The sequence below is a fragment of the Corapipo altera genome, unplaced genomic scaffold, assembly GCF_003945725.1.
Source record: "Corapipo altera isolate COAL_440 unplaced genomic scaffold, ASM394572v1 165, whole genome shotgun sequence".
Taxonomy (NCBI): Eukaryota; Metazoa; Chordata; class Aves; order Passeriformes; family Pipridae; genus Corapipo; species Corapipo altera.
Window position 1 is genome coordinate 980496 of NW_020884954.1, and position 24194 is coordinate 1004689.

A 24194-nucleotide genomic window follows, 5' to 3' on the forward strand; every position below is an offset into this window, starting at 1 on the left:
CAGAGCTGAGGCCTTGGGTGAGCAGTGGGTGCCTTCTGGAGGAGGGGGGACCCGGCATGGGAAGGCAGATGCTCCCTCCACCTCTCCCTCCAGGGCCGGTGGATGCTCTCCAGAGCCCGTTTGGTGCTGGTGGCACATCTGAGAGTTGTCCCTGCCCAGGTGCTTGGCCATAGCAGCCATCACGTGCAGCTTAAGCAGTGCTTCCTAAATGTTCGTTATGGAACTGCACTTGATGGATTACATCCAGCTGGGCCTGAAACGGTAGTGGAAATTTTTATTTTTTTTTTTTAAATTTCAGATGTAATTTTACGGGATTATCCCCAAAGTTATCACCGGGGTTTATCTCAGCTGTGCCTCTAAACTCCAAAGCCCCACCAAGTGTCGGGCAGGTCAACAAGCAGGGCCCTTCAGCCTGAAATTGTCCCGGCTGGAGGCACATCCGAACCACCCCCGAGGGATGAAGGCAGAGCCCGCGGCGGGGGCGGCGGGCACTGCAGCCTTACGCATGCCCTGCGAGGAAGCCGTGGGCGGACGAGGTGACTTAGGAGGATGGGCACCCGCCCGTCGCACAGACTTCCCCCTGCACCCCGGCGGGGAGAGAGCCTTTGGGCAGCCCGTGGCAGCGGCCAGGCACCCATGGCCCGGCGCTGATCCCCTGCCCTGCCCCGGCGGGGTGGCCGCTCACCCGAGGAACTGAGAGGTACCCCTGGGGCACTGGCGAGGGAAGCGGGGCAGGCTGGGCTGGCGCTCGTGGTTTTTCGGGGTGGCAGCAGGCAGGAAAGGAGAGGGATGCAGCGGCGGGTGCTGTGGTTCCTAACCGTGTCCCCCTCTCCCCCTATCCCAGGAGCTCCAGGAGGATGGTGTGCCTGGCGTTGAGGACGTGGCTGGGGCTCGGGCTCTTGGCGCTGCTCTGCCTTGGTTTGGGTAAGCAGGAGGGGCCGGTGCGGGGCCGCGGGAGGGGATCGGATCCCAGCAGGCAGCAGCACCCGTGTGCCAGTCAGCCCCCAGGACACTGCGTCTGGTGTCTTCTGCCAGGGCTGAGCCTGGGCCAGGGTTTGGGTGACCGGCGCTACTCACCGCGGCAGTGAGCGCTGAGCATCCCTGAGCTCTCAGCTCCCCAGGCCAGTTGCACCAGCCTGACAGCTCCCAGAGGGGTAAATTGGTCTCCAATCCCAGCCAGGGTGAGAGAAACGAGGGTGTTTTGGGGGCAGCCGATGTCTGTGGGGAGCACGCGGTACAGCCACTTGGGCTTCGGTTTCCGTGGTGGGGTGGTTTCTGCAGTTTTTTGGATGGTTAACAGTGGGTGTGTGGTGGGAAAGATAAGGAAAGGCAGCAGGTCAGAGCTCTCTGAACCTCCCGGTCAGCTCAGAGCAGTGCAGAGCGAGTTCTTTCTCCAACAACACAAATTCCCTGGACTTTGTTGAAGTCCTGCCTGGGCTGTCCCCTGTCCTTTTTCGAGGGCCTGCCGCAAAGCTGACTGGAGCCCACAGATCCCTCCTGACCTCAAGAGGCTTGGGATGAGTCTTCTCAGCTGTGTGAAATGTTAACCTTGAAACCACACAAAAACTCACTTCTGAGCTGGGGTTCATTGTGGATGCAAAACAGACTGTGCTTGTTGGCAACTTCAGTGTTTCACTGCAGCTAACGATACTCTAGAGCAAACCTGGGCAGAACTGAGGCTTTGATTAAAAATCAAGTGAGGCAAAATTAGGAGTTTTTTGTGCTGATATTGTGAAACTGGGAGATACTTGGTGCCCAGTTTCATTTTAAGTTTCAGTCTCTCTTAAAACAAAACTCAGAATTTAACAGGGAGTGAATCGCAGAGCTCACTTGAAAAGAAAGCAGCTACCTCAAATGCCACTCTGACATCTCGGCTCTCCTGTCTTCCCCTCACTCTTTCCCCTACCTCTGTGCTTGCAAACCATGTGTCAAGCACAGATTATTCTGCCCGTATTGCAATGAGCAAACGATCTATCATGAGCAGAACTGCTTCTCTCCCTGTATTTTAAGGGCTTGTAGTAAGTTATTAATGTAATTACGAGCACGTGGTAATTCGCTGGTCACGTATCTTCTCTAAAAAGGATGCTTTTTCCTTGGCCAAAGATGGGTAATGCTTGAATATACAGTCTGATGCCTACAAATATCCACTACTAGAAACAGGAGTTTGATAATAGAATAATAGTTAATAGGTGTTCCTCCAATTGTACTTTTTTTAATATGGTTTATTAAATGCTTTATTTTAACATAGTTTACTAAGTGAATTATAGTTTATCCTGCTTTCCATCTCTTCCTTTTTGTATTCGTCCTCTGCTTGTAACTTTCAAATCCCCTGACCAATTTCACCCAAATTTGACAGGAAGGCAGAGGTGGCAGAAATGCAGAGGTCCTTGGCTGCTACTTGGAAGCCACAAGCAGCACCCAAATAGCCAAAGCCTGGGCTAACCCTCCCCATGCCCCAGATGACAGGAAGGGCAGGAGGCAGCTGCAAGGGAGCTGTAAGGAGCATCGTGGCACCAAGAGCTTGGGAATGGGCTGGGAGGCATGGGGAGATGTACCTGGGCTGGGAAACACAAGGCACAAACCCATAGGCCAGCAGGATTTGGTCATCCTGTTGATGAGAAAAATAACTTCTCCAAATCTGACTGATTACAAAATTCTGGGCTTGAATCCTGGGGTTGAATTCTGCAGGAGACAGAGAGGAAAACCAAGCTATTCTAAAAACATTATCTCAGGTTTTGGAGCACAATTGTTAGATGTGTCTCATGCGAGGAGGCTGTGGAAGTCCTGGTGCTGCAGGGGCAGATGCTCCGCAGACTGATAAGAACAGGACGGCTGATGGACCTCCTTTCTCTCTCTGTATGCACACACACACACCCCCTGAAACTTTTCTCTCTGAAAATCAGTATTCCTACGTTAACGACACTTGAAAATACTTGGTGCAGTACCCACAAATGAATGGGTTTTAAAGGTTTTACTGCTGCTTGCCGGTGATGCCTTCCCTAGGTCGACCACAGGGACTGAGTTCTGACTTGGCTGTGGCAAAATAGTGAAGCCCTGGGCACCTGCCATCGTCCTGCCAGCGACTTCCCACACAATGTTAAGCGAGTCACCAAGGCCAACATTTACAGAACTGCCACCATGTGGAACTGCTCGTGACCACGCCAAGGCACGGTCAGGGCTGGTTCCCAAAGCCTGTGTCCTTGGTTTGGCCCAGCTGCCCTGATGCTGGCACAGCTCCATGTTGTAACACTCTGAAAGGTCAGGGAGCACGCTAGGATGGAAACAACCGCTCTCTGTAAACCCTGTGTGAGTAATACAGGGAATACCAGGCTGAATTTTCACATCATAGGAGTAGAAGGCATTAATGGGGGGCTTTATTTAAAAGGATGATTTGAAGTTTGTATTTCATAGGAATTTCATGTATGTCCAAGCTGTGCAGACCCATTTGTTTCCCCTTGAATTGAATTTTGCTACTCTGGCATTCACCTGAGGTGCCCCACTGAAATGCCAGTGTAATTTAAAGCTGCTTCTGAGATGCCATCTGCTGCTGGAGACACAGATGTCCTGCTGTCTCAGCACAGTGGAAAAGTGGCAGAACAGCCTTGATTGCAGCACAGACTTTTTGATTTATGATCTGAATGCACTGCTGGTATCCCCATGGGCTTGTTTTTCTCCTGCCATTGCACCTTCACACCTGCCTACAGATTGTAGGATGTTCTCAGTCACAGTTGTTAGATAGGACAACGTGGCTGGAAGTCACTCAGCATAACCTTTCCCTGCCCCGTGTGCAGACATGGTGTAGGCACTGACTGCAGGGATCAAGCAAGCCGGGCTTTGTGTCCATGGAGTATTTTTAAGCTTCCCTGGAGTTTTTTCTTCCAGCTGGGGACCACTTAAATGTTGGTTTCTTCCCAGTGGTGAAATTTTTTGAGAAGTTTTGAGGAAAATTCCCTACAGCTTTGGAGAGTTGGGAAGTGGGGGGGAATATCCACTTCCCTCTGCATTACAAGCGAGCGCTGGCTCACAAGTAACTCACTCTGGGAATCCCCTCCCTCATGTTACTGCCAATAAAGAGCTTGGAGTGGAGCTGGGTTTCAGAAAGGGACAAATAGGGTTGAGAAAGATTCCCTGTTTCATGGCCACCCCCAAATACTGAAGTGTCTAACAGTGAGCTGTAGGTGCTTGGTGTCTAATTTCCATTCCAGTTCCAGTAGCTGTTGTGCTGGGGCAGATTTCATGGTGGCGGTGGCAGAAATTTTTCTTTACATACCAGGTTTGCCCACTTGATCACATGGTGCAAACTGAGTTTCTGCCTCATTCCTCTTAGTGCCTTCAGCTGTTGTTTAAATTTCTTTTTTCGGATGAGTTTCTGTCTCACCCTGTTCCAGATATGCAGAAAAAGAAGTCTTTACTTCAAAAACAAGGACAGTGAAACTAAGGAACTCTTCTTCCTGTCTGTCAGTCTATCCAGAGTGAAACTTGCTGTAAGAGCTCATCTGGAGAAACAGAAACCCAGCTAAAGGCTCCTGCTTTTGCTTATAGACTCTGTTTTACTTCTTCTGTTGTGTGTTTTTTAAATGAAAGAATTCTTTAGGAAAAAAAGAAAAAAAAAACCCACAGAAAATTAAACTTAGACAAGCCACATCCTTACACAGTCAAAATGCAGTTACCTGCCTAAACACCAAGCTTGTAAAGCTACAGGTCAAACATTCCTTTCTCCCACATAGTTTCCTTTTTCCCTGTTAGATCGGAATGAACCCGGATAGCTCCAGTGACCTCATGTTGCACTGAGGGCAACTGCTTTTTTGCATTTCTTGGATCACTGAGACATTTGTATCCTTTTTGCAATGTTAATGTTGGACATTCCTGCGTTTAAACATGCAAAGTTTGGGGTAGAAGTTTTCACTAACCGTGGTAGGTTACCAGCAGGAGTTGCCACCCTGTACACCCTCACACCTTTCCCGCTCATCGTTTCCTCGACTCTGAGTTTCAAATGTGCTTTAATGGGTGTAATTAATCTGACATAAATGAAGGATGACACTGATGGAATTATCCCCCTGCCTTGCTTGTGGTGAGTCAGTTTTCTGTTGGGGCCAGCCCTCTGTCTTTGGTGCCCGTTTGGTTTTACACCGGTGCTGTGTAACCCGGAGGGGAGTGGATACAGGCAGGATGCACAGCTGAGGGGACAAAGAAGGTCATTACCATCAAAAGGCACAGTCCTGCTCCTCTCTGGCTACATTGATTCTCCTCTCCTTTGTACTAGTTCTAGCACGTGTCTGATCCTTGGATGATCTACTTCACCTTCCAGCTCAGCAGAAAGTCTCTTTTTCCCCCTTTTTTTATACCAACGTGGTGTATTGAACCAGACTCTGGAGAGCCCTGCAAGAGTGAGCACGTGGGATTAGAAGGGAAGGGGGAGACACATCTCCTATGCTTGTGTTGGGAAGACATGAGATCAGTGCCAGTTTGTCATCTGGCTGCATCCCAAGGTTGTACCAGGCTGGGGGAGAACTTCCACATTCAGAGAAATTCTCGTAGGATTTCTTCCCACTTCCCACTCATAGAATCATACTGTGGTTTGGGTTGGAAGGGACCTTAAAACTCATCTTGTTCCAACCCCCCTGCCATGGGCCTGGACACCTTCTGCTGGACCAGGTTGCTCAGAGCTCTATCCAGCCAGGCCTTGAATACTTCCAGGGATGGGGTATCCACAGCTTCTCTGGGCAACCTATTCCAGTGCCTCACCACCCTTATAGTAAAGAATTTCATCCTAATATCTGTCCTTACCTTCCCTCCAGCTTGTCCTATCACTACCTGCCCCTCTCCAGCCTTCTTGCAGGCCCCCTTTAGGTACTGGAAGGCTGCTCTAAGGTCTTCCCAGAGCCTTCTCTCCTCCAGGCTGAAGGCTTCTCCTTCCTTTTAAACATGTGCTTCCTTGTATGAATACCATGCACATGTAGATGTGGTGGTTTTTTATAAGTTGTCAAAGCAGGTGTGCTAGATGCAGCGAAGTCTGTTCCCTTGGCAAAAGGAGGTCAGTTTTGTTGTTAAATAGGTTAACTTTATGTTTAATTGTAGCTGTTCTGCCTCCTTGGAGGGACATCACCATTGGGAGTCTCGGGAGTTCATTCGAGAATACGTAAATCTCTCCCAACGCGGAAATACCACGGGCTTTGCTTCTGCTTTTTCACTGTTGTGCTTTTAAAATATCATTGGTCCCAGGGGACTCCCTGACTGAAAAGAAAGTGCTGACTGATGGCTAATGGTGGCACCTACACCTACACCTATCCCGAGGTGTTCACCTTTTGGTGAGCCCAGATTGCTACCCTGTCATATAAAAAGTTAATAGAAAAGAGCATTGAAGCAAGTCTCTCTGCACAGCGCTGCTGTTGCCATAGCACGTACCCTTGTGCAGTTTTAAAGGCCCAACAGGCAAGGATTTCATCCCTGTGCTGGGGGAAGTGCCAAAAGAACTCCTTCCATGCACCAGGATGCTCCCGGACGGTGCCTCCAGCAGCACATGCCCAGGTCTCTCATTTCACTCTTACAGACACCTCTGGACTGCTCTTGGTCATCCTCCAGTTAATTCCTGTTCCCTGTCCTCCAGTTAATTCCCATTCCCCGTGCTGTGTTCTTATCTAGGGCTGTGTAATCTCTCCTCCAGGCAGTCCTCCAGCTGCGGGGTTACTGTCAAGTCTGTCGTCTGCAGAGCATCCTGTGAGTCAGTGCCTGAGCAGAGACCGGTTTTTCTAACAGGATAATGGCTGGCAGGCCTGCAGCATCATCAGCTGCACTGGTGAATGTCACTATGGCTGTGGGCAAATACTTTAGCTACAACAACAACAACAACAAAATTATAATTTTTCTAATTCGGAGTGGGCTTATGTGAGAGGTATCATACTTGATTTTCTTGGTTACTGGGCAATTTCACCTTCTATTAGTTTCAAGAGGGGGCTGGCTACTTGGGGAGCATGCAAGACAGTGAGATGTAGCAAGCACTGAAGAAAACTAAGGCCTCAAGCAGTGGGGAGGGCCTCAACTTCAGAAACTGCTACGAGGACAGCAGCATGCATGGCAGTGGTACTGGAGGAATTAGGAAAATTATCCAAGAACATCTTCAGCTGGGAGATAAATATAGAGGAAGTACAAAGTGATCCAGTCAGCAAGAGACAGAGTCTGCAGGGGAAAAAATTAACAGATTTATTTTTGTCTTTGAGTGTGACAAACCTCCCCCAAAGGCCCGTCTTACACAACTGCCTCATCTAGTTTCTGCCCCCAAACGGGGAAATCATAATGTAAAGAGTGCTGAGCCAGTTGCAGGAATTTGATCTCTAAAGGAACTAAAATATGCAAATCTTCTGAGGACATCCAGATTTAGTGTGTCTTCCTGCCCTTTCTAATTCTAGCAGTGTCACATTCCACGTACTGGGAATGGAGAAAGGGGGAAGGTTTAAAGTCCCTCTGTCCCTGTGGTGTCCCTTCTGATATGCAGCGTGGGAGATAAGCAAGCCCTCCGTCCCCTCCTCCCTGAGCAGCAGCACCAATGTGGAGTGCTCTGCGGCAAAGGGGGAAGATCTTCAGGCACGATAAAGTCCCCATCCCGTCCCCAAGTAGTTCTGTGTCTCACATCCAGCTCCTTGCTTGGATCTGATCTCCTAGCTAGTGCCAGAATTAGAAAACTGCCGAGTGACTTGCGATCTTACTCATGTTTATAAACAAAGCAGGCTGGACATACCCGGGCAGCGGGCTTGTCCCAGCAGTGACTCAGAAAGAAGTAGATCTTTATCTCAACCAGGTACCGAAACTTGAGCCGGAGCAAGAGGGAGAGGGAGGGGTGCCGGCTGGCTGGAGCTGCCCCAGCGCTGCAGCGAGCCCCTTTACCCAAGTATTTCAGATTCCCTTTGGTTTTCTCAGATGCGAATTGCAGATTTTGAAACATTTCTTTTTCCTTGGCGATCGATGGAGTTTCCTTCCCTTTCAAGTCAGCTTTTTGACCAAGCCGTGACTTAGTGACAGCGCTTCCTTTCGTTTCCCGCCTGGCTGGGTTGCCTTGCTGGCTTTCATGGCAAAAATGCAGTCAGGGTGGAGTGAAATCAGCTTTCTGGTGAGCCAGGGATTAAGACTGGAGAAAGCAGAGAGTTGATCTGCAACCTGCAAAGGAAGCTGCAGTCAGATAGAGGGCTTCAGTGGGAGCACAGCGTGCCCAAGAAATTTGGCCCGTACTGGATGCTGGCATGTGTTGAGAGCACCCTGTGAACCACTCTAAAATGAGTGTTACCTACAGTACATCACTGCTTATCAATTATGCTCAGGGAGACAAGTAATGTTGATAGTTTCATTTGACTTAGCACACTGCTGGAAAAAAGTGTGATCAGTGTGCACCCCGAAAGACGGGCTGACCTTCTGTCTATAGACACAGGAAGAGGTCCTCTGGTTTTCACAGCAACTTCATGGCTTTAAGGATTTCTTCACTGAACACGTGCAAACAGCATTAAAACAAAGAGCGAAGGCTGCTGAGGCAGTCGGACACCAAAACACCAGGGGGATATTATAATAATTGCCAAATCAACAGTACAGAGCTGGGCAAGGCGAGGTTGCTGTTTTGTTCAGGAGGAATGTGGCAAGGTGAAGATGGGAAGTGCGAGAGGAAGGGGCCACTCCTCCTTTCTCTACCTGCCGGGACCTCCCTTTGCATGCCTGAACTTGCTGGAGTGGAGTCTGTGTGGAAGGAGCACAGAGGTTATCTGGGCAACTGTGATCACTGTATTCACAAGAGTCTGTCACAGCACTGGCTTAAATACAAAGCATTTCTTCACATGTTCCAGTGTAGCACAGGACTCCATGGAAAAGCTTTGAGAGAATCTCATTCCTCCTTGGTAGAATCACCTGAGATAAAAAAAAAAAAAAAAAAGACCAAGGGGGTCTTTTAAAGGCTCAGCTTTTAAAAATGTCTTAATTTTTCTGCAGATTATCTGTCTTGCTTGGAAATCCCTGTAAAATACTGCATTGCCCTCAAGGGATAAATTGTGCAAGTTTGGGGCGAATGTGCAACTCACAGAAAATGAGGTGCCTGATCTGCACAATTACCTGAGGACTGCCAAGTGTGGTTCTTGTGTGGTCCCAGGGGATGGCCACCAGGAGAAAAGTGAAGCTCCACAAGATGGTTTTGCTCAGCCAGCCCAGCCTCAGTTACCAGAAGTGCCCTTACCTCACCGCCACATGCTGTGTACCTCCTCCCAGAGCTTCCCCAAGTCCCTGTTTCAGCCCATACACAGATGGAGTAGGAGGAAGGTGTCAGTGCCCAGGCAGAGTGGGAGTGCATGGTCTTAGGCAAAGTCAGTGATGCCATTAATTTATGAGTAGAGATAGCAACTGCTGTTGCAAAGACAAATAGGGAACTTGAAGGGGAAAAAAAAAAAAAGAAAGCAAGGCTGTTTTTACCCTCTCGGTTTTGGAGCTCCACTGACAATTTATCTTAGAATTTTTTGCAGGACTGTCTGCTAAAAAGATGTGCAGATCCACTGTCTTACCTGCTGGCAAGGGACTCCAGGCCCACTTTTCCTTTCATGTGTGCTGCTTTGTGCATTGTGTGCAAAGCAAGGCAACACAAGGTGAGAGCAAATAAAGGCGAAGCAGCTGAGAAGGGCAGAGAAATGGGGAAGGCAGGGGAAAGAGAACGGCTTTGGAGCTTCTCTTCACCAGGACCTATCTGAAGGTTTCCAACAGTTTGGTGCTGCTTCTCTAGAGCTTTGCTAGGTCTTTAGCTGCCCTTTACTGTCAAATGTCTCTGCAGGATTTCTGTCCCAGAGGCAACCCTCTCTCCTGTACTGCATGTGCCACAAACATCCCAAGCTCTCTGTGGCTGGGGAAATTCTGAGTCAAGGCTTGGGGCAAAGCATGAAGGAAACAGGGACACGGGAGACTGTAGAGCTCTCCTGCTTGCTGACTCTCAGAGCAAACAAGAACCCATGATTTTCCTCTACACTCACCTCTCTGTTCTGATGAGCCCTGCTGTGTGGGGCATCTGCAGCACAGGCGCAGTTTGAATGAAACATGTTTTTCTGCACAGGGAACAGAAAGTCATCCCTTTCATCAGCTCAGTGTTGGCACACGCCACGGGCTTGCAGTGACAGAGAGATGTGTGTGCACAGCAAGGGAGTGGGTGGGCTTCAGAGGGGTGGGAAGAGGAGGGATCTTTGTTTTCTGGAAAATTCATTAGAAATTATTTCCACAGTGAATGCCTTCCCCACAGACTGGTTACAGAGAGCCTTCAGCACAGAAATGGGGGAGAACTGAATTTTCATTTTTGCTTTGCAGTTCACCTTTAAAACGAAAGGGGACTTTTGTGAGGCTGAATGACTCTCCGTAGACTTTGGTTCCTTCAGGCTTGCAGCATTCAGGTTGCAGTTTCAAGGGCTGCAGAGCCTTTTAAGGGTAGACGTGACATCAGCAGGAGTTTCCAGCCCCTGCACATGTACTGCTGAAAAGGTTTTTGTTCTCCTTTTGGTTGCAAAGGAGACTCTTAGGGGCAAGGTACGAAGAACCTCATGCAACCCATGATGCGATGTCATCCTGACATTTACTGTACGCCCACTCTTCCCCTATTGCCACAAAAGAAAATAGAAAATGGTCTCTATCAGGCTCCACAATCCCAAAGTTTGACTGGCTGTTTGGCTGCTCTTTTGAGTCGCTCCAACAATAGTAGGAGCTGAGCTGATGTGGTCGAGGGAAAAAGCACACGTACACACAAACGCACACAGACAAAGAGGAGAAGGAACTTCAGGAGTCACGGCCTGAAGCGGGTTGCTTTTAAGGTGAACAGGAGGAAATGCTTCTTCACACACCATGTAATCAAATTGTGCAATTCATCACCACACGAAGTTTTGAAAGCCAAAAATATATATACATTCCTGAAGAGGCAAGAACTCTTCCTGAAGGAGTAGCAGTTGAACTGCTGATGTCAAGAAATCCCTAAATTTCAGGCTGCCAGAAGTTGGCAAGATGTGGCAGTTCTTATCCCAGGTGGTGTGGAAGAACTAGTTTTTCTACCTTTTTGCTGCCAATTTCTGGCTGACAGAGGTCAGAGTGGGCTTGGTTGCTCAGAATCTGCAACACATTATAAGGGGAAGTGCAGGTAGTATGTGTGTGGGGGGGGAAGTTGAATCTTTCCCTTTGGAAGATCAACAGAGCAGCTGAGTGGAGGGAAACCAGTTAAATAAGAAGTTGCTAATTTAATTGCATTTTATTTTATTTAATTAAATATTAATTAATATTAAAACATGCCATAGTGTTGCCAGGACCTCCACAGCATTTTTTTCAGTGTGTTTCCCACAGATTTAGTGTAAGGTGTGCGAAGCGGGACAGGGGTAGGTGTGCTGCAGGGGAGAGGCTTATTTCATAGAATCTTAGAGACTGTGAAGTGTGAGCCAGCACCAGCCAGACTTTGTTGGGAGGGTGGCAGTTCTTAGGCTCAACTTTGTCAAGCTTTCAGTTCATGCATCAGGCAGAGGCTTTGCCTGGTGGGCTCTCACCTCCACTGGTGACACTCTGCCTGTCAGGACTTTCCTGCTTCCCCTCTCCAACATGTTTACTGAGATGTGTTCTGCAGGGAAGGAAGAAGGAATCTGAATCTCTTCTGTCCTGAAGCCAGCTATTTTCTTGTTTTCCTGCTCAGCGGATGAGAGCAGGAATGGATTGATATCCCACTTCCACCACTGGAGGTGAGAGCTAAGGTAGCGAGGCTGAGGCAAGCAGGGAAAGTGTGAAGTGACCCGACCTTCTGGACTAACACAGCAGGGTGCACATCACCCCCAGGATTGCACAAACTCAGGTGAAAGCTCAGCCATCTGCCTTGTTGCAGCACAGGACCGTGCTGGGTCACCTTTCAGCAGCAGCAGGAGCTCTTTGGTAGTCTGCTCCCTCCTAGGTCCTGGCCCCTGTGAGCACTTACCCACTGGAAGGAGGAGGGAATGGGAAAGCAAGGCTGCTCATGGGAGTGGAGTGCATAATAGTCGTAGTGCTCAGTAGGGGGATTACTGCTAATGTGGTCAAAGTGCACAGAACTTCACAAAATGTTCTGAGTTGGAAGGGACCCACAAGTGTCTGAAGCGAATGGCCCATACAGGGATCAAATCCAGAGAGTTACAGAGATTTTCTGGACACTGAGCTCTGCAAAGGGAGAGCAGAGGAGACAGAAGTTTGTGCATGTATGTTTCTATCCCTCTACATGAATAATGGCAATTCTTGACAGTGAGGTGTGTTTTTTTTTAAGGAGGCCGGCAAAATTCCTGTTCGGGCAGGTAACACTCTTCCTGCCTTTGCCTTCAGCAGTCCATGCAGCAATCCTTGTGTGCTCAGGATCCTAAGCAGGACTGGAGCGTGATGTAAAAGGCAATGCCAAGGGAGGCCTTCCCTCGGTGCAGAGCTGAAGCTGTAAACTGAGCTGTAAACTCGGTGGGTGCAGGCAGAGCCAAAAGAGGTGAGCTCTGGGCAGCAGGTCCTGCCACGAGGCCTTACCACTGTCTCACTGACTTTTGTTTGCCCCCTCACCTACAGGCCAAGCACGGGAGAAGAGAGTAGTCAGGAGCAAACTGGGGGAAAAGGTCAGCCTGCCTTGCTGCCATGAAATCCCGCGCTCGGAAAGCCTGCAGAATTACCGGGCCTACTGGCAGAAGAAGTTTCCAGGGGTGACGGTGGCGGTGCTGGCCTACTCCGACGGGAAGATGATCGAGGTTGACGAGCGGTACAGGAACCGCACAGAGATGGACCCCTGGGACCTCATCCTGTGGATCTCCCCCATGGAAATCCTGGACAATGGCACTTACCAGTGTGTGGTTCAGCACAACTCCGCTGTTGTGTGTGACGAGAGCGTCTCCCTCTTTGTTACAGGTAGGTGGGTTGTCTCCTGACACCCCCCCAGTGCCAGCTGTTGGGGGTAAAGGACACTCCTCCAAGCTTTATCGTAGTGGAGCAGACAGGCTTCCATCAGGCAGCCTAAAAGAGTGATGGAAGATGTGTTAAGTATTTCCACTCTAGCAGCCTCCCTACTTACCTTTCCAAAGCTACCCCAGGTACGGAGAGTTTGGCTTTAACACCACCAGCCCAACCTCCTCCCCTTGATGCCTCCCTGTTGTGAAAGGACCCCTCCCAGGACCCCTCCCCAGGTACCACTGCTGGTGAGTCCCCTAGGCAGCCCCTGATGTCTTTTGGGCAAAGTCAGACCAAGCCCTTGGTGCATGGCAAGCATCCAAGCTGAAAGAGGAAGGGGGGTGGCCACAGCAGCATTCCAGGCTTGCATCCAAACCCCTGGTAAGCCCAGGCTCTCCGGGGACTGGCCAGTTCACTGGCTGCACCGCAGCTCCACAGCCCAAGATTGAACTCAGTTGGAGATCTGAGTATTTTTACCTTAAATAAATCAAGTTCCTTTGCTCAAAATGAACCTGAACCACAAAAAGTTCCACTGACATTATTTTCCATTTCCACCCCTGTTTTTGTGGTGGTTGGTCTCAGCTGAAGATAGAGATATTGGTGGCATATATAAATATATACATACCTTTGAATACCTTTAACAGCAGAGAGTTGCAAAAATCTCCCAGACAAGTCAGTGAAGGAATATTCCCCATCTGGAAGGGAGATCAACAAAACTAAAAAACAAACCAGCTCCTGAGGTTTGGCCACTGCCTGCTTGTCTGAGGGCATGGTAGGCATACGTGCAAGGAGACAAAATTAGTGTTCTTTCTGGGAACTGATATGAAAAAAGGGAAGTGCACTACCAGCACCTTCTCTAACCATGAGGGCTGAGGACTTAACTGCATGAAAAATATGAAACTACGGATCTCTTTTCCTGGCCACAAATACTCCAGTTTCTTTCCTTCCAGAAATTCCCTTGCTGTCTTAGCAGGCCAGCTGGAACAATTGTGGTAGACTTCTGTTCCTTTTGGTAAAGTGGGATCAGTTATTTTGGGGATCGGGAAAGGGAAATTTTCCCTCATCCCTGCTGGAAGCAGGCTGGGGTGTCTGAAGGGACTTTCTAGACTGGATGGCAGTGTCATATTTCTCAACAGACAGTGGGCTTGGAGGGAAATCTGTGTCTCTCCTTGCTCGCCACTGGTCAGCCACGCGGTGTTGAGCAAGTTTCTTTCGCTAGTTAAAAGTTACTTGGTATCCCAGAGCTTTGTGGGCAGCGGAAGCCACGGAGGACACACCAAGGACCAGAATCTGCCCTGCACAGATCCCAGCAGTCACGTGGTCACACGATGAGTCAGGCCGGGAGCAAACACGCACTAAAACCGTAGCTGCTCCAAGAAGGACCATTGTGCAGTGAGCTGAGCAACCTGCTGCAGCTCTCTGACTGGCTATATGGCACAAGAGAGGCCAATTAAATTATGGCAGGGGGAGAATGCCCTGTGGGGGAGCCTTTGCTCTGACTGTGGGCGATGGGGACCTCAACCCTCGCCCTGATCTGACGGAATGGTAACCGAGTCTCTTTTGCTTCAGCCGACTTCAGCCAGCCCAGCGTAACAGCAGAGGTGTCCGCTAGCTCCTGCGAATCAGCCGAGATGGTGATAGTGTGCTCTTCTCACGGAGGTTTCCCCAAGCCCAGAATCTCTGGAGCCCTCAACAACGTGTCTGTGGAGTGGAATGCCAGCTGGGTGTCCGAGTCCAGCCTCAGCCCGTACAACGTCACTGGCATGCTGGTGCTCAACGTGACCAGCGACACCAACGTCACCTGCTCCGTCGAATACGACGGCTTGGCCAAGTCCACCAGTTTGCTTCTGGGTACGTGCTATTAATGTTTTTTGGGGGTTTTTTTGTTACAAAACCATTCTGTGTAACTGTTCACGCAAGGATGACACAACGACCCCACCTGTGAGCTGCGCGCCAGAATGTTTTAAAGGCTGTAAGACAGCAGGGGTGGGAAGGGAGAGTTACAACAGTGACTGACAAGCGGTGATGGCTTTGTCTTCCTGCTGCTCCTCTGTCACAGCTGGGCTGAGAAGGCAATTGGATCCTGTTGTGATCTGGTGGTATCAAGCTCAGTTGCTCCCACAGGTCAGGGTTGCCACCATCCAGTGCCCCTCTGCACCAGCACAGTCCTGCTGCCAGTTGGATGACACAGACCTGGTATTTGAATGGTATTTGTGCTTTAAAAGCCACGGGATGCACTTAAAAAGAATTTCCTCATTTAAACAAGCATGTTTGTCCCTGGTTCAGTGAAAGAAACTGTTCAGCTGGGGTCTAGACAAAATTCTGCTTTCAAATGTAATATAGGGTTAACTCATGTGAAAAGAATTCCATCACTGAGCCTGGCTTAGAAGTGATAGCATAATAGATAACTCTCTGCTTTGAAAAGCTTGAGGCACAAGTGGAAACAGCATGAGGGAAGGCAGCATACTACGGTCCAGATGTTTTGCAGTAGAAGGGGATTTGCCAGAAAATTCTTAAAGCCAAAAGGATTTTTTTTTTTAATGTTGCTACCGAAAAAAAATGTTCTGAAATGTCTGTGGGTCTGATGTTTTTACTGCAGAGATAAGGGCACCTTCAGGGGAAGATAGAGAAGTCCTTTTTTTCCTAGGGAATTGTACCTTATTCATCAAGGTAGCTTATTCATCTACCTTACTAAAATCAAAGGGGCTTGTGGGGAGAGGTGCCATTCAGCTTCAGAACAAATGCCAGAAAACAGTGCTTTATGAATACTGGTTATTGCTGGATGTAGCACATAATGTCCCTAGAGATGCTAATGGAAGAAGGTTATGAATATCATGCTACATAGAAAAGGAGACCAACAACAAAAAAACCCCAATAATAGTAATACACTGTTGTCACACAGATTCTCAGAGGAGGGTGCAATCAACAGCGACACAGTCACAGCAGTCACAAACCCCCTGCTTTTTGATTTTTAAGATGTAGAACCACTCCCATTATGGTATGATGTAATTGGTCCTTTAGACAAGTCTTTCATGAACAGACTTCCAGGCGGAATACAGCCTCTGGTAAACACAGGAGGCAAACCCTACAGTGGGGGGGAAAGATTGTACAGCAGATCAGGCCAGTGTCTTAGACGTGGAATGATGCTCAACTCTGCCAGATGCAGATGATGAAAAACTGAAGATCTGTGCACAGAGCTCTGGGGACCTACAGACATGCAGCAAGTCTGTCCCTCCTGCTGAATTAGGGTTGTCCTGTGGTGTAGAGGAACAGCCTGGTATCTGCTCTTATATCCCAGCGGTGGAATGTCATCTCCTGTGGTGAAAAGCATGACACAGACCTGGTATTTGAATGGCATTTGTGCTTTAAAAGCCACAGGGATGCACTTAGAAAGAATTTCCTCATTTAACAAGCGTGGATCCACTGAAGCTGAACTCTGCCACAACACTGTTTTCCTGCCACGCAGAAAAAACAAGTCTATTCTAGCCTGTTTAATGCATCATTCTCCTTCACCTCTGAATCCAAAGGGAAAAGAATTAGGCATAAATCTGATGAAAACAGTATGGAAAACTGTAGGGTAGCTTTGAAAATGGAAATTTTCTAGCTGCGGACTCAGACTCTTCCACCAAGCCCAAATACTTCCTTTAAAACAGCTTATGTGTTTTTAAATATTGCCTGTCTCAGTTCTGTTCTGGACAAGACCCCAGCATTTCACACTCTGTGGATATGTTAAAAATTTCAGCACAGAGCAAATGCAGCAAAGTGGAAGAAATTAAGGCACCAGCTTTTCTCGTTTTTTTTATTGAACAGGTCCATTTTCAGGCTGAACACCTGAGTTAGAACTCAGCCAGAGCCACCAAAATTCATGCACCTGCTCTCACGTGAAAATGACAATAAATTGTTGTGTCCTTTATTTTTTATTTCTCCCGTCTCAGAAAAAACAAATGACTGTGTTGTTCCTCCTGTGCCTCCACCTTATAATGTCATTACTGCTTCAAGCATCGTTGTTATCACCTTCATTTTGGCAATCATCCTGGCAGCAAGATACCTCCCAAGGCGTGGTAAGTGTACCTCCTTTTTCAAGAAACTGTCTTTTACTGCTTATGTTTCTATTAAGATACACATTTACAGAAACTATACTGCCACATTAGGTATTTCTCTACCTTCTTCTCATTTCCTTTTTTTTTTTTTTTCTTTATTTCAGCATCCACTGTCACAAAATCTAAGTCTAGCTCATGACTTTGCTACATTTTGTGTGCAGGCAGCATTAGGGTTCAGGTTTGGGAGTGAAAGGGTGATGGGGAGTTTTGCCAGCAGATCAGAATATTTCCAAAACCAGGGGTATACAGAAATGAAGCTATTCACAAAGGTTCATTTTTGTGTGTTAGGATATGACCTAAGATGCCTTAAGATGCCAAGAATTTTGGTGATCATGATAGATATGGCTGAGCACTGAGAGTTTCAAAATTGGGTCTCTCTCCACACCCTACTTAGACAATCCCTCAGATAGTCACTGAGTCAAAGTAACAAAAATACATAGTGTTAGGGCCACAGAAAACACTTAAGCATAGCAGTGCCCCACTTTTAGGAGAACACCAATCAGGAGAATTGGATTTGTATTCTTTGTGTGGCCCAAAATGGCACAGGTGAGGTGCCTGGTCCTACCCTATGAAGTCTTCAGTGACTCCAGACGTGTCTCCAGGAGCTTTCCAATGTCAAAGGGGATCTCAAGCATCTCAGGGTGAGCTGCCAGCTAAGTAGTTTTTTTTTTTTCCCCTCAAAAAAATCTCATCTGTTAGCTGTTGCTCCTAATCATGTCTAATCTGACCTCACCAGAAAGCCCCTGAAGATGTGGGTAGGCATCTAATGGATTTATAAAGGCAGCTAGGATTGAAAGTCAACAGCAGGAGATGTCTTATCCACACCCTGTTAGCAGCTTTGCAGAGCAGTCACGGAGAATGACAGCAGGCCTTGCAACATGTCATAAATACCACCAAACCGAGTTCTGTCAGGGCACTGGGGAAGCCCTGTGTGGGGACAAGAATCCCACACTGGGAGGGGCTCTGTGCTCAGGCCACTTAAACCTGGAGCCCCCAGTTCTGAGCACCTCAGCCCATCGTGGTCACCGTGGTACCCCCCCTTTGGAAAAGGCTGTTTGCTGGACAGCAAGGACTCAGTGTGCTTACAGACACTTGTAAGTTTGTCATGCTTGTGTGTTCTGATACCTCTGCTCAAGACAAGTTCACTCCCAAGTCAGAGGTGTGGAGGTTGCATTACTATTTTTCTTTTCCCCTCCTCGTCGACCACATCCCTTCAAAAACCAGCGTGACCATTGAGTCGGGCTGGGCTGATTTCCTTTCAGTGCTTTATCACAAAGAAAGGAAGCTTCTGGAAGGCAGTGCCTCTTGGTTACACCTGTTCACCTCCTCATTTTCCACTCCTGTGCCCCTGTGACACCAGTGCTGGCTGTCCCCTGCTGTTCCCTGGGGCTGTGTCAACGGGAAAGCAACGAGCAGGCTGAAACCTGGAAAATCACATCTGATCACAGCCTGTGCTGTTAGCTGCATGTATAATGCACTTCTAATTATAGGAGAAAATGAACTGGAATTGGAAGATTTGGCTCTAAACAAATATTGGCTGGAAATTAAAAGGTTCCTCACCATTAAATTAGCACGATTCCGGAGCATTCTGAGATAGTCTTTTATATAGGGACCAAGTTGCTTTTAAAGCAGATGTAAAAAGCATAGCCATGTGGTAGAATGCAATCACCTGCAACAGCATGGCACAGGGCTGCACAAACTGGAATTTCCCTTTCAGTCCCATTTGCATAATATGCACAGGGAGTGGATTTGCCAGGTCAGGTGGTGCTATTCGGTACAGCCACTTTCCAGCCCAAGTGTACACTGTAAGTAACTGAAGCCAGAGTTTCCATCCAACTTCCCAGTTTGTATAGTTGTGCCATTTCAGTGCTGCTGGGCATTGCCACCCATCTGGGAAGGGAAATACCTGCCCTAAGAGTGCTTCCTGCTGGTGCTGCTGCAGGTCACCTTTCAAGAGCTCTTGTGGGAGCTCAGAGTAGGTCTGAGAGTACCTCTGTTGCTCTGGCCCATGGAAAGCTGAGTCAGGAGTTGCCTTGACGCTAAGAGTGGTTTCTGAGCTCAAAAGGCCATGCTTCAGAGAGCTGAAGTGTGGGAGGGAAGAATAGAAAGGCAGAGTGAAACGGAAGTAAGAGTTCTCAGATGCGCGATTGTTGTGGTGACCAGAACGTGCAGATGCTTTGTTGAGGTTCACAGCCTGTCTTTACAGTAATTAAGGAATGCAAACACAGAGCACCAAGATTAGAGGTCACTTAAAGAATGGCTTATGATTCACATTGCATGATTTGTGCGAGTACAGTTTGCTGTGGTAGTAGAGATTCAACCTGAACAGTTAAAACAGAAGTCATCCATAGATGCTGAGGTACGTAGTGGACTTGTTTATTCTGAGCTCCTTTTAAAGCACTGAAAGAGTTTGTTGGTTTTAACACTGGCATTCTTTCATTTGATAGGAAAACTGCATTTAGTGATGTGTAACTTTTATTTCCCTTCTGACTTACCTTAGCAGGTACCAACCTGTCTTTATGCCAGGCTGAGTTCCATACCTGTGCTAATGAGAACTGTTTTATCCATATGACACTACATTGACAATATTTATATATAACAGAGCTTTCTATCAGATCAGACTATGGCTATGGGCCAAGCATATTAGGATGTACTGCAGGGGTGAGTCCTGCCAAATTAAAATAGAAGTAACTAGACCTAAAGGATCTCTTTTAATTTCTTCTCTCCTTTCTTCCCACTCTCAGTTACACTTTGTTGAAGAGGACATTTGGAGTCATCACTTTTATGTCTTCTCTTATTCCAAATTTCAGTTTGTCCTCACTGTTGTAAGCCCCGGGATCCGGTGGGAGAGGGTATGAAGGAAGGTACGAAGGCACCTGTGAGCCTCAAAGTGACATCTGAAACATCATCTGTATGACCAGATTGCATTTACAGGTAGTTTTCTTCACCACTCTTCTCTTGGCAAAATATCTTCTCAAATACCACTGGATTCTCATGCCATGTTAGCTCACAACACCACATGTGCCTTTTAATATGAGCGTGGGCTGTCTTTTAGGGTAAGTAACAGCAGTAGGGCCCTATTCCCAACCTGGACACGTTGTGTTTCCCAGTCAAGTAACCAGAGGAATGATGCTCACATTCCTTGTGGGACATTGCTTTGTCTGGGTTATTTCAAATTTCTAGTGAAAATCTAGTGAAAAACATTAGAGGACTGAATTTGTTGGGCTGCTTAAGCTGCTTTTTCCATAGAATGGGCCCTGTGTGGATGGTGTGGAAATTTCTTTGGCATTCAGTTCATTAATGAACGTAAAATTTCTGGGACTAAATAGGGATGAAGAGAGAGAGAGAGAGAAAGAAAAAGAATGTTTGACAGCTTCGACCGTCAGTGTCTGCTCTGAACCTGTTCAAGGAAGCTGATTAATATCTGAGAGGTGGGCTTGCAGCACAGTCCTCCAGCTATCAGGATCTGCAGGGACATCCCCTGCTGCTGTCCTGCTCATTTTATGGACTTCCCAACTAAGAATTGGGCAGTCTTTTAGTCCCTGTCCTTTTGGACTCATTTGTAAGTAGCTCATCACTACTACAGGTCCCACATGTGGCTTCACCCCCTAGAAGTTACTTCTGGCTGATTCCCTGTGAGCCTGATCTGATACATAAACATGGGGAACACCACTGGTAATAGAAATGAAGGGTTGACTAAATGGTGGCGAGGGAGGGGTGAACAAGAGAACAACTCCAGCTTTCCCAGTAATACCAGCTATGCCAGTCCTCTCCTGAGATATCTCCATTCCCTTCAGCAGCTGGAGGAATGGAAAAGCTTCCTCCGTAAGACTTGCCTAGGAAACACTCATATTTTAAAAGGAGTTACCTTCAACAACGAGGTGTTGCAAAAGACGGGCTGGGGGAGGCTCTGGCTTGCCAGAGTTTTATGATTACAAAGCATTATATTGGCTTTGGCTTGAAGGAAAGATTAGCAGGTAGCTGTTCTTATTCGCACCATTATCCAGGTGACGGCATTTCCTGCTCTCACCTTGGAATTGCCAGGGCAATGCCTCGGAGCAGCAGCTGTGGAGTCCTGCAGGTCGTGAATTTGTCAAGCTGTGTGCTGCGGTGATCTAAAAGCTTAATAGTTCTGAGGTGGAAAGGAGGGGAAACTCTCATTCTGGCCACTCGTCTCATTTCCAAACCTGAACAGCCACTCATGTTTTCCTCCGGGGAAGGCCCTGCCCGGGACAGATACTAGAGCCTTGGTTAGCCTGAATTTTGGGGGGTTTTGTGATGGCAGCGGCAGGAGTTCACCTACTGAACAAAACCCATTCTACCACATTCCTCTATTTTGTTGCAAAAGTTTGCCAGGCTTTTCCGTAGGTGGTGTTTCCCAGCTCCAGCGCCTGGGACAGCTGCTGCCTGTGGACAGGGATGGAAGCTGGTGCTTCCTTGGTGGCCGACTGCCATCTGGGAACTGCAGGGTGTACTGAGCCACGTCCCGCTGCTGTTTAAACTGGGGAGCGCGTTCATTAGCCATCCTCGCTCCGCAGAGGGGGTAGCATCCCTGCACACTCCAAAGGTTTTGCAGGACCGTCGCTCCTGCCGCTCCGAGCAGCTCCGGTTTCATGGAACAGGAGCCCTCTCGTGGAGGGCTGTCGCAGGTGTATGACCCGTTTGTCGGCTCTGCAACATTTCCGCTCGACGTTTTAAGATTAAGAAGGGGTGAAGGGGAAAAAAAAAAAAAATCAGTAAATACTTTTTCTTTGAATCCCTCAGGTTTCTTATCCCGTGCATTCCGCACTGCAGACTCCGCCGTTCGTTGTACAGCAATGCTTGTGGCGTTGACCCTTTGGCTCTCTGCAAGGGGATGGCAGCAGCAGAAAAACTCTGCTGCCACGACTGAGAACACGACTGACAACATAATCTCATGTGAATGAAGTCAAACAGAAGCTGTGGGGTGCTCTCGGTACGAGGGGGTCACTGGAACCCCGGCCTGGGAGGACCCTCTCTGCTCCTGCAACGGGGCAGAAGAAGAACATCGTCAGCATCGACACACCAGTTCAAGGCTTTGGGAACCTCTGGCTTTGACGCTGCTTCTGTGGGAACCAGGGGCCTGCCTGCCCCTTTAGCAACGCAGAGCTGCCCTTTGGGACCCCCCGGACCCCGACACACAAGCTCAAGTCAGGCTGTGCCTCCGTGTTGCGACTGGGAGAAGCTAAAACTTCTTTTTTATATTCAGTCTCACACGAGTTCTTCATGCTGGAGGACTTCGGATTTGAACCTGACCATTACGGATGCACGTCCCTTCCCCCCTAAAGAGGCAATAATGCTCACGTTTTTCATGAAAAAAACTTCACCTTGGAAGTGAGTCTATCTGCCTCATGCTTATTTGCAGTGCTATGAGATTTTTTAGGGAACGATACACACTGACAGCACAGCTAACAGCCAACTAATATTGCTTACCCACAGCAGTGGCACAAGTTCTCATGGCCTTTCTCTCCTGACAGGATGACCTTGCCAACCCAGCCAACACAGCCACTCCATTAAACTGCTGTGTGAGGGCACACGTGTGCATACAAATGTACGAGCTTTTTTGTGCATTCCTTCCTACCTGTAAAGCCCCACTGAAATTTGTGTTAAAGTCAGTGGTTATCTCGCATATCTACTGTAATGAAACCTAACTCAGGGCCTTGCTTCATAAACACAGGTCTGCTTGTGTTGGTACATCTGCCTAGGGACACTTGTTAGGGGAGGCTCTGCAGGTGCTTGGGAGTCTCTCACAGTAACCCAAGGACTTACTTTGCACTGAATGTTGCTGCTTTCTGCCAGTGTTCTCTCCACCCAGCCAGGACTTGAAGGATTTTCCCTACAGAATGCTAATACTGGATAGGAGTCATCTGATCTGGCTGACATTCTTGCCTACCGTGTAGGAAAAATTGATTTCTCATTTTAAGGGGAAAGGAGGAAAAAGCCCCAACAAGCTTCCTAAGCAACTCTGCATACTAACCTAACTGAACCCTGCCCTGAGTTTTACAGGTATGTTTTTCCCTTCTGCTCTGCAAGCTGGACCCATTCCCTTAGTGCTCTATCCGTGTTATCAGGGCAGACCAAAGCCTGAAAGCACCTCCGTGGGATGTATTGTTGCCTGAGCTGTTTATCTTCCTAGGACACAGCAAGGACACATTCCATCCATTTCACTTTTTTTTCTACATATTGTGAGAGAAACTGCTGGAGAAAATAGGAAGATTAAAGTGGTTTATGGAATATTGAGTTACGAGATCAAGTCACTAGTAAAAAATAAGGCACTGCTCCCCTTCTACTCCTGCAGAGTTTTGTCCCATCTTTTTTTTTTTTTTTACTGCTTTCCCATTGTACAAAGTGTAATGGGAACTCCAGAACATTCTTACAGAGGAGTTTTTGACAGAGAAAAGGAGATAAGCTGGGTGATAAGGAAACAATACTCTGCCCTTGTGTGTTCTGGTTGCAAACAGAACATAAGTGACAGAAATCAGAGTGTTTCCAAGAGGCAGCCTGACCCTACTGCAGGACTTGGTGTATGGGCAATGGTGTCTCACACTTCTCAGGTTTCCTCTTCTTTCAGCCTATTCTTGTTCCTTCCAGCACAAACTACCAGCTTCTTGCAGGCTGACCACCTCTTTTGGCATTCACTTCCACCTCTGCTCATTTCCAGCACCATCCTTCCCTAGAACCACAATGCAATTCCACCCTGCCAGCCACACCACAGCTCTGACAGTTGTACCAGCACGTTTTCCCTCTTCTTTCTCCACTTCTGCTCCTGACTGATGATTGTGCAGCCTCCTGGAGAAAGGTTTGTCTTCTGCACTGTGCCAAACCTTTCTACATCACCACAGACTCCAGTGACACTTTTGGTAACTCCTTCTAAAGGAAACCCAAGTTTCACTGACAAACATGTCCACAGTTTTTACAGTCTTGATGGGCAGGTTGTTTGGTTTGTTTTCCCTTAAGCACTAATACCCTGAGCCATGCTTTCTATTGCCTTATGCTGTATTCAGTGAATTGCACACAAATGGTTTCTGTGAGACCTTCTCAGCTTAATATCTGGGTCATTGTAGCAGGTGAGCTGCTCTGTTTATCATGGGTTTTTTGTACATAACATTTTTTTTAACTAATTAAAAAATTAATTGTAAACTCAGTTTC

The 24194-nt window shown here is 47.9% G+C and overlaps 1 protein-coding gene across 1 annotated transcript; it reads left to right on the forward strand.

Annotated features, from left to right (window-relative positions):
* The first annotated feature begins 585 nt into the window (after nt 1–585).
* Nucleotides 586–22595, forward strand: LOC113956743 (T-lymphocyte activation antigen CD80-like). Its single transcript, XM_027663633.1, has 7 exons — nt 586–700; nt 845–924; nt 12556–12888; nt 14497–14778; nt 16863–16988; nt 19838–19961; nt 21792–22595. The coding sequence occupies exons 2-6, from the start codon at nt 858–860 to the stop codon at nt 19942–19944; spliced, it is 915 nt and encodes a 304-aa protein (XP_027519434.1). The 5' UTR covers nt 586–700; nt 845–857; the 3' UTR covers nt 19945–19961; nt 21792–22595.
* The last annotated feature ends 1599 nt before the right edge of the window (nt 22596–24194 follow it).

Excerpts from the sequence above, each read along its gene's own strand:
- LOC113956743 (XM_027663633.1), top strand. The coding sequence starts at position 858 with ATGGTGTGCCTGGCGTTGAGGACGTGGCTGGGGCTCGGGCTCTTGGCG. Across the intron at positions 12,889-14,496 it reads CGTCTCCCTCTTTGTTACAG|CCGACTTCAGCCAGCCCAGC; the intron begins GTAGGTGGGTTG and ends CTTTTGCTTCAG. Across the intron at positions 14,779-16,862 it reads GTCCACCAGTTTGCTTCTGG|AAAAAACAAATGACTGTGTT; the intron begins GTACGTGCTATT and ends CTCCCGTCTCAG.